The sequence below is a fragment of the Fukomys damarensis genome, unplaced genomic scaffold, assembly GCF_012274545.1.
Source record: "Fukomys damarensis isolate Sample0158 unplaced genomic scaffold, DMR_v1.0_HiC HiC_scaffold_37, whole genome shotgun sequence".
Taxonomy (NCBI): Eukaryota; Metazoa; Chordata; class Mammalia; order Rodentia; family Bathyergidae; genus Fukomys; species Fukomys damarensis.
Genome location: NW_022900949.1, coordinates 45,142,234 through 45,154,797, shown reverse-complemented (window position 1 = coordinate 45,154,797; position 12,564 = coordinate 45,142,234). Strand labels below are relative to the sequence as shown.

Sequence of the window (12,564 nt, the reverse complement as noted above, 5' to 3'; positions counted from 1 at the left end):
TATATATATATGGATGAGAGCTACTTATCATTAGATGGGAGAGTCTAGCATCAACTTAAGCCTAATATTTTAAAAAATAATTAATTTTATTGGTACATTTAAGGTATACAATATAATGACATTCATCATTGGAAATTTGCACCTTTACATAATCCATCTTGGTTCTTATTTTTTCCCCATTGCCCTGCCCTCCCTTCAACCCCTCCACCCCTCCCTATCTACAAAGACTTTATATCCATTTTTTCTTCTTCTCATATTAATTCCATTCCCCTCTCAATTTTTTTGTTGTTGTCAAGAAAAATCCTAAGAAAACTTTTTCTTGTAAATAAGAATATGGAAATAGAAAGAGTTTGATTAGTAATGTTACTAATTTCCTTCAATTCCAAGTTTTATACCAAAAAAAAGATCAATAATCAAAATGTATTTTTGATGATCTACCAGCTGATAACATTTTGTTTTGTTTGGCAGTACTAGAGATCGAACTCAGAACCTTGCACTTGCAAGACAGGCTCCGCGCCACTGAGATAAATCCCTGGCTCTCTTCTTACAATTTTTGTAAAGTGAAAATTGCCAACTACCTAATTGCAAAAGGATTTGTTTCCTAGTGACTCATTCACATTTCAAATTGTTCTTTTGTTTGATGCTGCAAAATTTTTATACACTGAAGCAATGTGCCGTGGTAATTAAGATTCAGAACAGGTAAAGAAAAATGGCAATTGTGAAAGGAAAAGTATATATGGAGAACAGATCTCTCCCTCATAGGTACTCACAGAAGATCAATTTCAGCAGAGAATACATACAGGAGTAGAGGAAATGAATACTGATGTTCCTTCAAATAAGAAAAAAGTCACGCCCTCATACCTCCAGAAGGGCTTTCCATTTCCATCTACCTTAATTTTAAGATGGCCACTTTAAAAAAATAGTATTTATTAAATGTCTAGGTGCTTTGAAATACCATTAAATCCCCATGATAGAGTGATTTTTTAATTTGATTTTATTAACGTCTTGCTTTAACTCAGTGTTTTTCTTAATAGTTGGAGCTAAAATGTTGGTTTAAAATGAATTGTCTAGGGTTGGGAATTTAGCTCAGTGGCACTGTGCCTGCCCCGCAAGCACAAGGTCCTGAGTTTGATCCCCAGCATTCCCCCCCAAAAAAAAACCAAAAAACAAAAACAAAATAATTTTCTATGTGGAGAACACTTGATATGGTTATTTCCTAAGACTCATTACCCTTGAAGAACATGGGCCCCTTTTTTGTATTTTATTATTTCATTCTAACAGTAACAAGTATTGCCTTTACTCATGTGTGATGATATGGCATTTCAAAATTTGGCATCCTTTCTTTTGAGCTCAACCTGTCTTCTCATACTTCTTGCATAAGACCTCCTCCTGCCTGGTTTTATTTTAAAACAGTAAGAATGGATGTTTAAATCTATTGTGCTTATGCTTGAAATTTTTTCTTCAGTATATTTATTAGTTAGAGATTTTGTGGTGGCTAACTTCAGAGAATTTATCCCTCCTGGTTCATTAATTATTCTTCTTGTAGGTGAGACATTTTCCCTACCTTCTTATTCTTGAAACTCAATTACATAACAATGTATCGTATCTGAAAATTTGAAATCCCAAAGGGTGGCTTAGAGGGTATAAAAGGAATATCATTAAGATTGAGACACTGGTTCAGTGATTAGAAATGGATAGAATATTAGATCTAATCAAAAAAGACAATAAAGCATGTGGAGCCTCCCAGATTTCTTTGTTTTGACTTCTGAGCCATCTTTGAGTTTGAAGAGACAGCTCCTTTCCTCTAAATTTACTGACAAGTCTCTCCCCTCACCCTTCAAAATTGCCAAAGAAAAGTATTTCAATATTTCCAAGGACCAGAAGTATATTTTCTCAGGGCCATGGCTAATCTTTTATAAACTCTTGCAAGTTTCTATTTATCAGCATGAATACTTTCTCTGATACCTGCTCAACGCAATGCACAGCAAAACCTGGATCAGCACAATGATGAAGAAAAGGCGAAGCTGGTGATTTTCTAGGGAATTGAGACTTTGGTTTCAAAGAATGCTGGCTTCCTTACATCTGTAACTGAAAGTGTTTCAAGTCGACAGTACTTTGGTAGTTTTGCTAACACCGTCAGTGTTTACTAATGACTTCTAAATCAGGTGGTGATGGGTGAGCATGTGGCTTCATTATGTCGATTGTGTCAAATGAACCAGGGGGAAGGAGTGATACTCCCTTTTGCTTGTAGAAGATATTCAGGAGTGAGCCCTGAGTTCTTTTCCCTCCCAACTATCAAGAACTGATAAATGTAGGTATTGCTCCAGGAAAAACTCACAGTTGTGTTTTTAATGGGAGAGGAAGTAAAAGATGTATGGCCTAAGAAGGACACGCCGTCTGCTGAGATAGATCAGTATTCCAGAGGCCCACTGCAGTACCTCCCTGACAACACTTATCTACTTAAGGGAGGTGTCTGTTGTCTAGTCAGGAAGCCTGGTTTCTAGAATTAGGAAATCACATTCAGTACTGCATACAATCATTAAATTACAATGCTGTCATAGGAAAGGCTTGGGCTTTGGACTCACACAGTACTCCTTGGTAATCACTTTAGTCCATAGAGCTTTTCTGAGATTTCATGTATCTGTCTATGAAGTGGAAAGAATATGTGAAAGTTCCAGGTTTGTGTGAGAATTAAATAAACATGTGCATCACCTAGCATGCTCGTGGCACAGTGCATATGCCAATACATGTTAATTGTTCTTTTCTCCACCCACTCGCCAATAGTATAATAAAGCTACAATACACATGAATGAATAACTTAGAAAAATTCCAATGTGCATTAGAAAAATCAAGCAAGAAGATATGTATGTGACTTTCATGCATTCTCATAAGAATTTTAACTTCTTTAGATGGCCTTATCTGCAAGATTACACTCATGGATTATCTAATCATCGACTACTTGTCGGGCACATGTTCTATGGCAGGTACAATGATGAAGGTAGGAATGAGGGCAGTTAGGGGAAGAGAAGAGTGGAGAGGTAAAGTTGTTAATACAAAAGACAGAGTTCCTTTGAGTTCAGGAAATAAGGAAAGACATAAATAATTTATAGATGCTTGTATGTGACAAGGTGGTGGACACAATGAATAAGTGAAACTATACTCTGTCAAGTAGCCAGACTTATAATCTTTGGACTGCTTTTTAACATCTCCTTAAATTCAAGCTTTTCTATGTCTGATCCCCCGGCTCTAATTAGCAGTATCATCATGAGCAAGTCACATTACTCCTCCAGGAGTTTGTCCATAGGCCAAATGGGAACAATAGTTTCTCATTTAAAAACATTTTAAAGATTATCTATATGAAAGTTCCTAATATATTCTATTGTAGCTGTTACCTAATTCAGGATCACTTTTCATAGGAAACAGAATGTCGGAGTAGGGGTGGGGTGTGTAAAATCTGGGGCCAGTTTAATATTTGGTATAAAATCTAGCAAAAAGTTAATGGAAAAAGATATAGACTAATGACTATAATGAATGTAGGGGATTATTTTTAATTGTTAATTATGCCTACTTTGGATATCCTCCATTACCACAAGTAATCTAGAAGCATAAGCCAGCCTTCAGTGTAAGAACATCTTGAGAGGTTATATGCAAGTTCACGTTTCTCTTCCTCATTAGATGAACAAATAAAGCAATTTCTTCTTTTGCTCTTTTTCTTGTTTTAATTTCAGTGACAAAATGTTCCCAGCCTTTGGGTTTGGTGCCAGAATACCCCCAGAGTACACTATCTAGTGAGGTTATATGCAAGTTCACGTTTCTCTTCCTCATTAGATGAACAAATAAAGCAATTTCTTCTTTTGCTCTTTTTCTTGTTTTAATTTCAGTGACAAAATGTTCCCAGCCTTTGGGTTTGGTGCCAGAATACCCCCAGAGTACACGGTGAGTGAAGACGGGATCTTTCGCTTTGCTGTAGTCCGTGGATAATTTGGATTTCTTTCACAGCAGTCTCACTTTTGGCATTTGACAAAACTATATAAGTGGGGTCCAAAGAGTCAGAAAGGTCTTCAGAACCAGTGAAATTAGCTCCTCCAAACTAACCTCTGTTGAGATTCAATTTCCAGGTATTTTGGATGAGTCTTCTACGGGTCCAGAGGAAGGGTCCCATTGTTACATGTCCCGTAGATGTGGTCGGAAACTGAGAAAATGCTCAAAATATTGATTTACGGGAGTCAAAGCCACTCAGATCTCCCTAGGGAAAAATCCCACTGGTAATACCAATGGTGAAAATCCATGGTGATAAAGTCTACAGACTCACTCATCCCAAGTCTCTGTGCGTCAGTCTTGGATGTGAGGCACAGAGGAAGCCCTAAAGAAAGAAGCACTGCAGCTTCAGATGACTAAAAGGTGAAGAGGTCTTGTGAAGACCCTGGAATTCTACTTGTATTTGGCATTGATTTCTCAAGACCCAGTGACAGTGTGTGGAGAGATATGCACTGCAGGGGAGTTGAGGCAAAGAGGGTAGGGAGAGAGATGTGTATTGCAATAGAGGTGAGGTACACTTCTGTAGTCTACCAGATGTTCCTGGGGTCCATACCCCATGAGGATTCCACCCTCTAGGCAGGCAGGACCTTCACAAGGCAGCAAGGTCCTCGCCACAGCCTTTATCCCACCAATACCTGAGGTCTAAGCAAAATACAAGCACCACTGCCCAATCACCAGTATCTTTTTTATAGACTATATCTGAGCTACAGGTTAGGAGGCAAATGCCAATATCTGCTTCCTCATCAGAACTGTCAGATAAAGGCCTACCCCTTTGTCTCTTTCTTTGAAAGAGCCCATCTCCCTGTGACTACTGGGGTTAGCAGTGGACAAAGTGGCAGATCTCCTTGACTTGTTCCCAGTCTGTTTGCTTCCTTACTGGCCTCCGCATTAGGCATAGCTATAGAATTCTAGAGGCATTTATTGGAAATATAGCACATGAAGGAGACTATAGAATAGGATTTATTGACTGGTGTCCTGTAGACATTATTCTCACAAAGCATATTTGACACTCTTGTTAATTACAGAACTAGGCAATTTTATATACAATGTCTGATCTCTAGCTTCTTTTAAAAACTTGAAAACCTAGCAACACTAAGCTTAAAAGATGACACATAATATAACTGACTAGAGTAAAAGAGACAAAGTCTTCTTCAGATGGGCTATCAGTTTCATAATCTGCATAGGTCTGTGCCCTCCTACTTCACAGAGCTACTGAGCATCAAAACTGGTATGTATCTCAATAGCCTGACTATTCAGAGGTGCTTGGGAATCCTCCACCGTGCCAGGTATTCCCCCAGCATTAGCTCGACCCAGTCTCACTGACACAGCTATGCAGCACACCTGTTCTACACTTTCCTTTTCTCATCCATGACATCTTACTGATTCCTCTACTGGAGTAAAAAGTTATTTTCTGAAGTTCTCATGTTTGCCTGATCTCTTGGCTCCATCCTGCCTGTCAGCTAACTTTTCTTTCTACCATCCCAACAAGCATCTCTCGTGTTTACCCACTTCTAGCCCACAAAAGCCATTCAAATACCCGCTTTTCATCCCTAATTTCTCCTCTACTCCAGATAGGCACTAATGATCCAAGTAGCCAAGGCATACCTGGAGAGTTTATGCCACTATGGTTACTCGTTTAGGACAAACTGAGTCTGCACTCACTGAAACTGAAGCAAAGCTCCTCTCTTTTTATTTGTACTCCTCCAGGAACAGACCTGGAGACTTGAGATTTATGATGTAAGTAGTATCCTTGAGAGGTGGAAGAGACCTCAACAGAGTGAGGAAACAATGAAGTCAAGCCAGTTACCACTGTTCCTGGAGAAGTACAATTGGAGCCTAACCCTGCTAAAGTGTGGTTGGAGACAACACAGAGTATACACAGACCTCAAGAAATAAGGGGGTTGGGCTCCTTCTACACCATATTCTGTCAGTCACTGACAGTGTGCTATTCCTAAGGGACATTTTCCTCAATATTTTTAATCTTGTCTCTTGGGCAACAAAGCAAGCGCCAGAGGTAGAGAAAACCCTAAAGTAAATAAAGCAAGCACAAAGGACAGGGGAATATAAAACAGGCACCAACAGTCTTCTCTGTGATCACCCAGTAAGAAAGGAGATGCTGGGCCAGGGATTTAGCTCAGTGGTTCAAGAAAGAAAGGAGGTGCCTTGTAACACAGTAACCTATTTTATAGCACCCAAGGGGCTTGGTGCTCAGAAATAGCCTTTGAAATGAAATTCCCCATCATATGATTCAAGAAATATGTCCAGATGCCAGGCATCCCATTTCTTTTATCAAGTACTGTATTTGGAAAGAAAAAAAAATAAGTGATGAGTCATTTGGCCTTATGCATAGTTCCTGTCAGGTAGAGAGATTTGTGTTGGAAGATTTCAGGGTATATGTATTACTCTATTAGTTTTTTAAAAGTGGAATTATGTTTTACCTGTATATATGTGAAAATCTTCCTGCCATGTAGTTCTGCTTATTGCATTAGAATGATTCTTAAATTTCAACAGCTTGGCTGGAAATTTTATAAGCATTACCATGTTAAGAAAACAGCTTGGGTGAATGAGTTATTTCTTTTAGTCACTGAATCCAAATAGAGTTCACCCAAATCTCAGCCTCCAGTCTATAGCTCGTTCTATCCAGAAGTTGTTTGGAATACCTTTTTCTGAAATTATTTCTTGGATTTTTATGTCTCATTTTCCCTTACTGCCAGCATTTATCTAGATTTTAGAAAATCTTCCTGTCACCTCAGCTCCACAGGGAGCTTAGGATTCACCCTCTATCTGAGATTGATTGGATAATGGCTTAAAATGGTTCCTGCTGCTTAACACATAACGAATGCAACCACATTTGTTTGCAAACTCCACATCCTGGTGCATTCTTATTGGATTCAAGTTGTAATTCTCTTTTCTTCCTTCTTTAAATTTTAATTGGTGTCTAGGTCTCTCATGACTTTGCAATCAACTTTAATGAAGACAACCCAGAGTGTGCAGGTAAATCACAGTGTGAAAGAAAGCCAGTGTCACGTAGCCTAGTGTGTATCTTCCCAGGGTTAGTTTCTCTTCACTGATATAGCATTGACTGTCAGCAGCAGAGTAGGCTTTCTGGATCACAGCAAACTACGGTATTCCAAAGGCAACTGGGAAGCCTAATAACAAAGCAAGAAAATAAAAGCTGGAAAAGACAGAATGCAGAAATGATTTGCTTGCAGCAAGATGTCAAACTTGATTTCCTCTGGCCAAATAAAAAAGAAAAAAAGAAAGAAAGAAGAAAGAGGAGAAGGAGGAGGAGGGGGGAAGGGGAAGGGAAAGGAGGAGAAGGAGAAAGCAGTTTTTACTTACTCTGTAGTAGTGAGACATCCTTCTTTTATTTTCCAAGTTTTTGCCTCAGATTTATTTTTCAGTTTTCTCTCTGTCCAGGTATAAGGATAGGGGGAAATGGAAATCACTTGACACTTTCAGCCTGTTCGCAATGAAAATGGCCTTAGTGATTCTGAACATGAATCTTCATGGTGTTGTGCCAGGAAAAGCTTTCTCAGAGGCTCTGCTTCTTCTACATTTCATTACTTCCAGTCAGACGTTGTTCTATATGATTACACAAAATGATACTGAAGCCATGGTGATAAATTTTGTTCTAGAATTCTCTTTCAAATTTTCCAAATAAATAGTCAAATGCATTTGTTGGTATGAAGGTTGTAAGATATTTTTAGGGTATCCATATTTCTCTCCTCCTCCTTGTCAAGGAGGGAGGCTGCACCAGGATTAATTCAGATCCAGTGGAGTATGTATAGCATCCAGTAAATTATTTCACAAACTTGAACTTGATGTCCTAGAATATGATATCTGTATCACTGAGTCTGAAGATAGTAATCTGTGAGATGTGATCCCCAGTCTGCTGTTATTCCCTCCCCTTACTCTTCCCCAACTAGTTTGTTATGATTTACACTCCCATCTCCCAGCCACCCCCACTCTTTTAACAATAAAAGTAGTTTTCCACCAAAGAAGAATGAAATACATGCCCAAGTTGCTTATGGTTTCACAGGCTTGGAATTCATCTGCCTGATGTTTTTGAAAGGGAAACAAACTTGCTTAATTTAAGCAAAAACTTGAAACCAAAAAAATGATAAGGAGCTTTCATTTGGCCTCATTTAACTTCAGAATCCAGCATCATTGTAATTTGGCACCTGTCTTTAGAATGACAAGCATCTCTACTTGAGGCAGGACAAAGCTGGTGCAATCTTTCCAATAAAGTTGGAAGTATATGTATAAGGCAGAACAGAATTGAACTTTCTTATCCAGAATACCCAAGAGCTGATGGGCAGTGCATGGTGACAAAGGAGCACAAAATATCAAGAGTAGCTTGTGTGGATCCCTCTGGCTAAAATCAGGAACAGTGTGCTGTTTTTGGAATAGAAAGGGTTAGGAGGATGAGCTGAAACAGGAAAAAGCAAGAGGTCACAGGAACACAGACACACCAAGGGGAGCATCCCACTCTTACCGTGGGATCGCATTTATAGCATGAAATGTGGTCAAGACTCATCACATGATAGGGAAGCTGCACAGGCCGGGGTTCCTCTCCCAGCAGCTCCCACGGCCTCAAGATTGGATCCCCCCTTTAAAGGACAGATTGACAATGGTAGTGAACATCACGCACCTGTGCTCCCACCCCCAGAAGAGGAGACACTAGCCATGTTGCTCACCCATCATGCCCTTGGTGAGCACTTACCTTTGCTCAACACTGCCTGAAGTTCTTTGGAGTAACACAAAAATGAGTAATTCTTGCCTAAAAGGAGAGATGGCCATATGTACACATAACTCTTCCGGGTGGCCCAGGTAGGACATACTAGAGTCAGTAAGGTGGTGTGAATAAAGAAGAATTAAAGCCAATTTGCTTAGGGGCTGAAAGCACAGCTCAGACAGACCTGAGTTTAGATCCTATGTCTATACCTCACTTGCAGTCTACCCTGGGGCAATTCATTTAACCTCTCCAAGCCTCTGCTTCTTTGCCTATAAAATGGGTATAAAATCTGTTTCATGTTGCTATAAGGGTCTAATCTTGTGTGTCAAATAGGATATCAGGGAAAAGTTTGTGGAAATATTTGCTTTTCATTTTAGCCTTTAAATAGGAGAATGATTTCAGCGGGGCAGGAGCAGCAACATGAGTGATGTAGTATTCCTTTTAATCTTGAGAATATAAATGTGATGTTGATGAAGACTATTTAGACAAATGTAATGCTTTATGGCATGTGCATTTTTGTCTATCTGTGCATGCACAAGTGCGTAGTTGTCAATGTATTTGAAGGGACTGTCGAACTATTGATCTTTGCCAATTTTGCCCTAGGGATTCAAGGAGTTGTGGAAGCCTATCAGAGCTGTCTTCCTAAGCTCCAGCTCTATGGCCCTACTAACATTGCTCCCATCATTCAGAAGGTTGCCAAGTCAGCATCAGAGGAGACCAACACCAAGGAGGCATCGGTAAGGAGAAAGGCAGCTCACCTGCTAATGGAGTCTACTCTTTCTCACCTGGGTATAACAACTGTCTCAGTCTGACAATAAATTCCAGCTTTTCAACCTGTGTGAAATTGGACCAGTGACTTAGCCTACCTTCCCTTATCTTCAGTCTCCTCATGAAAAATGGAGATAATTAAATCCAACTCTGCTGGGTTGTGAGTCTTAGAGAAAACACATCCAATGTCTGAACACAGGAGATTCAAGAGTGGAAGCTGCTATATTCGCTGAGATGTGTCCTACCTCCTGTCTCAAGAAAGAAAAAAAGGCCAGCTTTCCAGTGTACTCATACTACAGATGGAAGGAAAGCACCAGAAAAATTAAACAATAGATGATCCTACATTCTGGATAAAGTTCAGCTGTACAAAATATCACAGCAAATGTTGATTTCACATTTCTCTTCTTTTCCTTTTTATTTCTTTAAGAAAAATCAAACCAAGGCTACAAGGCCAAAAAAACTTTGATCCTTTTCCCTACTATTTTTACAAGTAACTGTATTACCACAATAACTTTTCAGTGTGCTATCTTAAATGATACCAATATATTTCCTTTTAGCATCATGCCTTTTTAAAAGTTTAGTAAAATCTCACTGATGCTCGAAATTTTCTATGTAATTTGATCCCACGTTCCAATATTTCCATAAAGAAAATAATATTCTATGCCCATGTTCTTATGTTAGTTCATCTAACCTATTTGTACTGTACCTGTGCTCCTACTCCTTCCTAGAACGGATTGAAGACCACAATTCTACCCAATGTCCACCTCTACTCTTCTGGACTGGAGCATGTCCCCTCTCAGTTATCCAAGGACACTGACTCAGAACTTATTTTCTTGCTCTTTCTCCCTGTTTTCCCTTTTCTAGTGGAGAATCATTCCCATTAGCAAGTAAATATTTTATAGTATCTCTTGTTTACACTACAATCTTCTCCCCTTTGACCTCATTTTACCCTTAAGAAACTATCCACACTTTCTACCCCTCTAAAAAAAAAATTCATTAAAGAGTGGTCTATGCTCACTGTCTCCACCTCCTTTCTCATTCCTCCATCCAAACCCATCAGTCTTTCCTCAGCAATATGACATTGAAAACTACACTTGCCAAAGTCCAAAGTACCCTATGTTGCCAAACCCAGGGGTTGAACCTGGCTTCATCCTGACGCATCAGTGGCTTTTGATCCAGGTGATCACATCTCTCTAAATACATCTTCACCTGTCTTCCTCGTCTCACTGACGACTCTTTACCAGGTTCTTTCCACCACTCTCCCCTCTTCCTTCTCCTCCTGACTTCGAAATGTTAAATCTCTAGATCCAAGATCCCTTGTCACGAGTTTAAACTTTTTAGGCAAACTGTGCCAGGCAGTCTGTTGCTGTAAGATTTTTTTCCTTGATTTTGTGGAAATCTTCTAGGAAAAAAAAAAGCCCCCCCTTATCCCAGTAGGACCTATGTACATTCAAAGATTAATATTTCCTCTATAAGCATTTTTCCAAGCTTCCAAATTTTGTTGCTGCTAGCTTTATAAGAACTTGCCATCAAGGATTAGAGCAAGCAGTCTGTAGCTCATTATCCCTAACTAGATTAAGCCTGAAAGTGACGATTCATGAATCCTGACAATCTTTTTGGACCAGGGGTTATTAACGATTTTTGTTCCACTGACCCATTTAGCAACTGGTAAAGCCCATATACCCCTTTTCAGAAGTGTTTTTAAGTGTACAAAATAAAATAATTATATTAAAATGCAAGTTAGCAAAGTACTTCTTAAAGTGTTATAGAAGCTTATAAATATATTAACAAAATGCTTCTTTTATTTACATATTAGGTCATAAAAACCAGACCCAGTCTAATAATTTTATAATTTATTCATAGTATTAAGTATAAATATTACACTGAAAGATCTGTAGCCATTGTAATATAACAGGAAATATCTGTAATTTCTATAGCTAAGTCACAGATATAACTAGTACTACTTTAATGATTATATTTATAACTAAAAATATCCATTTTGGTCATAAAGAAGTGAAAATATAAGGCAGGATTTACCCCACGTTCACAAGCTACCTAAAATCTTTCAGCACTCCCTAGACCCAAATCTAGCCCCACAGTCCCTGCTCTAGCTCAAGGGACAACAAACATATCCCACAGCTCGGTTTTCAGTGGCTTACAATCAAAAAAAGTCTTTATTGTTCTAATGACTAAAAAAAAAGAACAAAAGAAAATATCTTGTGATACATGAAAATTTTGTGGCATTCCAATTTTGGTGTCCATTAAGTTTTATTGAAGCATAGCTACTTCGAGTCATTTTCTTATATTTGCAGTCTTTAAAGTGTATGATTCTCAAAACAAGATTTATTCAAAATATGACTCTTCTATTCAGCTTTTCTCCTTTGAAATTTAGCAACTTAGATTTTTTATTTTTCCTGTGCTAGGGATTGAACTCAGGGTCTCACACAAGCTAAGCAAGGATCTTGCCACTGTGCTAGATCCCCAGCACAGAGAATTTTAATCTTGGGTATCCATCTTTTAAGTTAAATTTAAATTCATTAAAATTAAAAATTAAATTCCTCTATTACTCTAGCCAATATCACAAGCTCAATAGTTCCTTGGTTTTTTGTTTGCTTATTTGTTTGTTTGTTTTGCGGTACCAGAGATTGAACTCAAGACCTTGTACTTGTGAGGCAGGCACGGTGCCCCTGAGCCGAATCCCTGGCCCCCAGGCTCAATAGTTCCTTTAGGCTGCTCACTGAATGGAACAGCATAGCTTTCAAGTATGGAGAATCTTCACACTGAAAAGAATCATATAAATGATCTTATATATAAATCATAGAAATCATATAAATGTTCTCTACCCCTCATTTGAGAAATGAAGAAACTAAGACCCAGAAGTAGTAAAGGATTTTCTCCTGACTCCTGTCTCCTGCTCTTTCTACTACACTGTGCTTTGTAACTGCCAGTAAGGTGATAATTATAAATACTATGCCCTTTAAGCTCCATTCACCATAACCTTGAGCCTTTAGGACTACTCA

At 38.7% G+C, this 12,564-nt stretch overlaps 1 protein-coding gene and 1 long non-coding RNA gene across 2 annotated transcripts in view; one reads left to right on the top strand and one right to left on the bottom strand.

Moving 5' to 3' along the window:
* The window catches only part of LOC104863145, a 74,495-nt gene that overhangs the window by 26,993 nt on the left and 34,938 nt on the right, over positions 1–12,564 (bottom strand). The window lies entirely within an intron of this gene.
* The window catches only part of Cpne4 (copine 4), a 522,029-nt gene that overhangs the window by 502,252 nt on the left and 7,213 nt on the right, over positions 1–12,564 (top strand). The window contains exons 12-14 of the mRNA XM_033759485.1: positions 3,882–3,936; positions 6,981–7,032; positions 9,380–9,513. Coding sequence (XP_033615376.1) covers positions 3,882–3,936; positions 6,981–7,032; positions 9,380–9,513 — 241 coding nt within the window. The remainder of the gene's footprint in view (positions 1–3,881; positions 3,937–6,980; positions 7,033–9,379; positions 9,514–12,564) is intronic.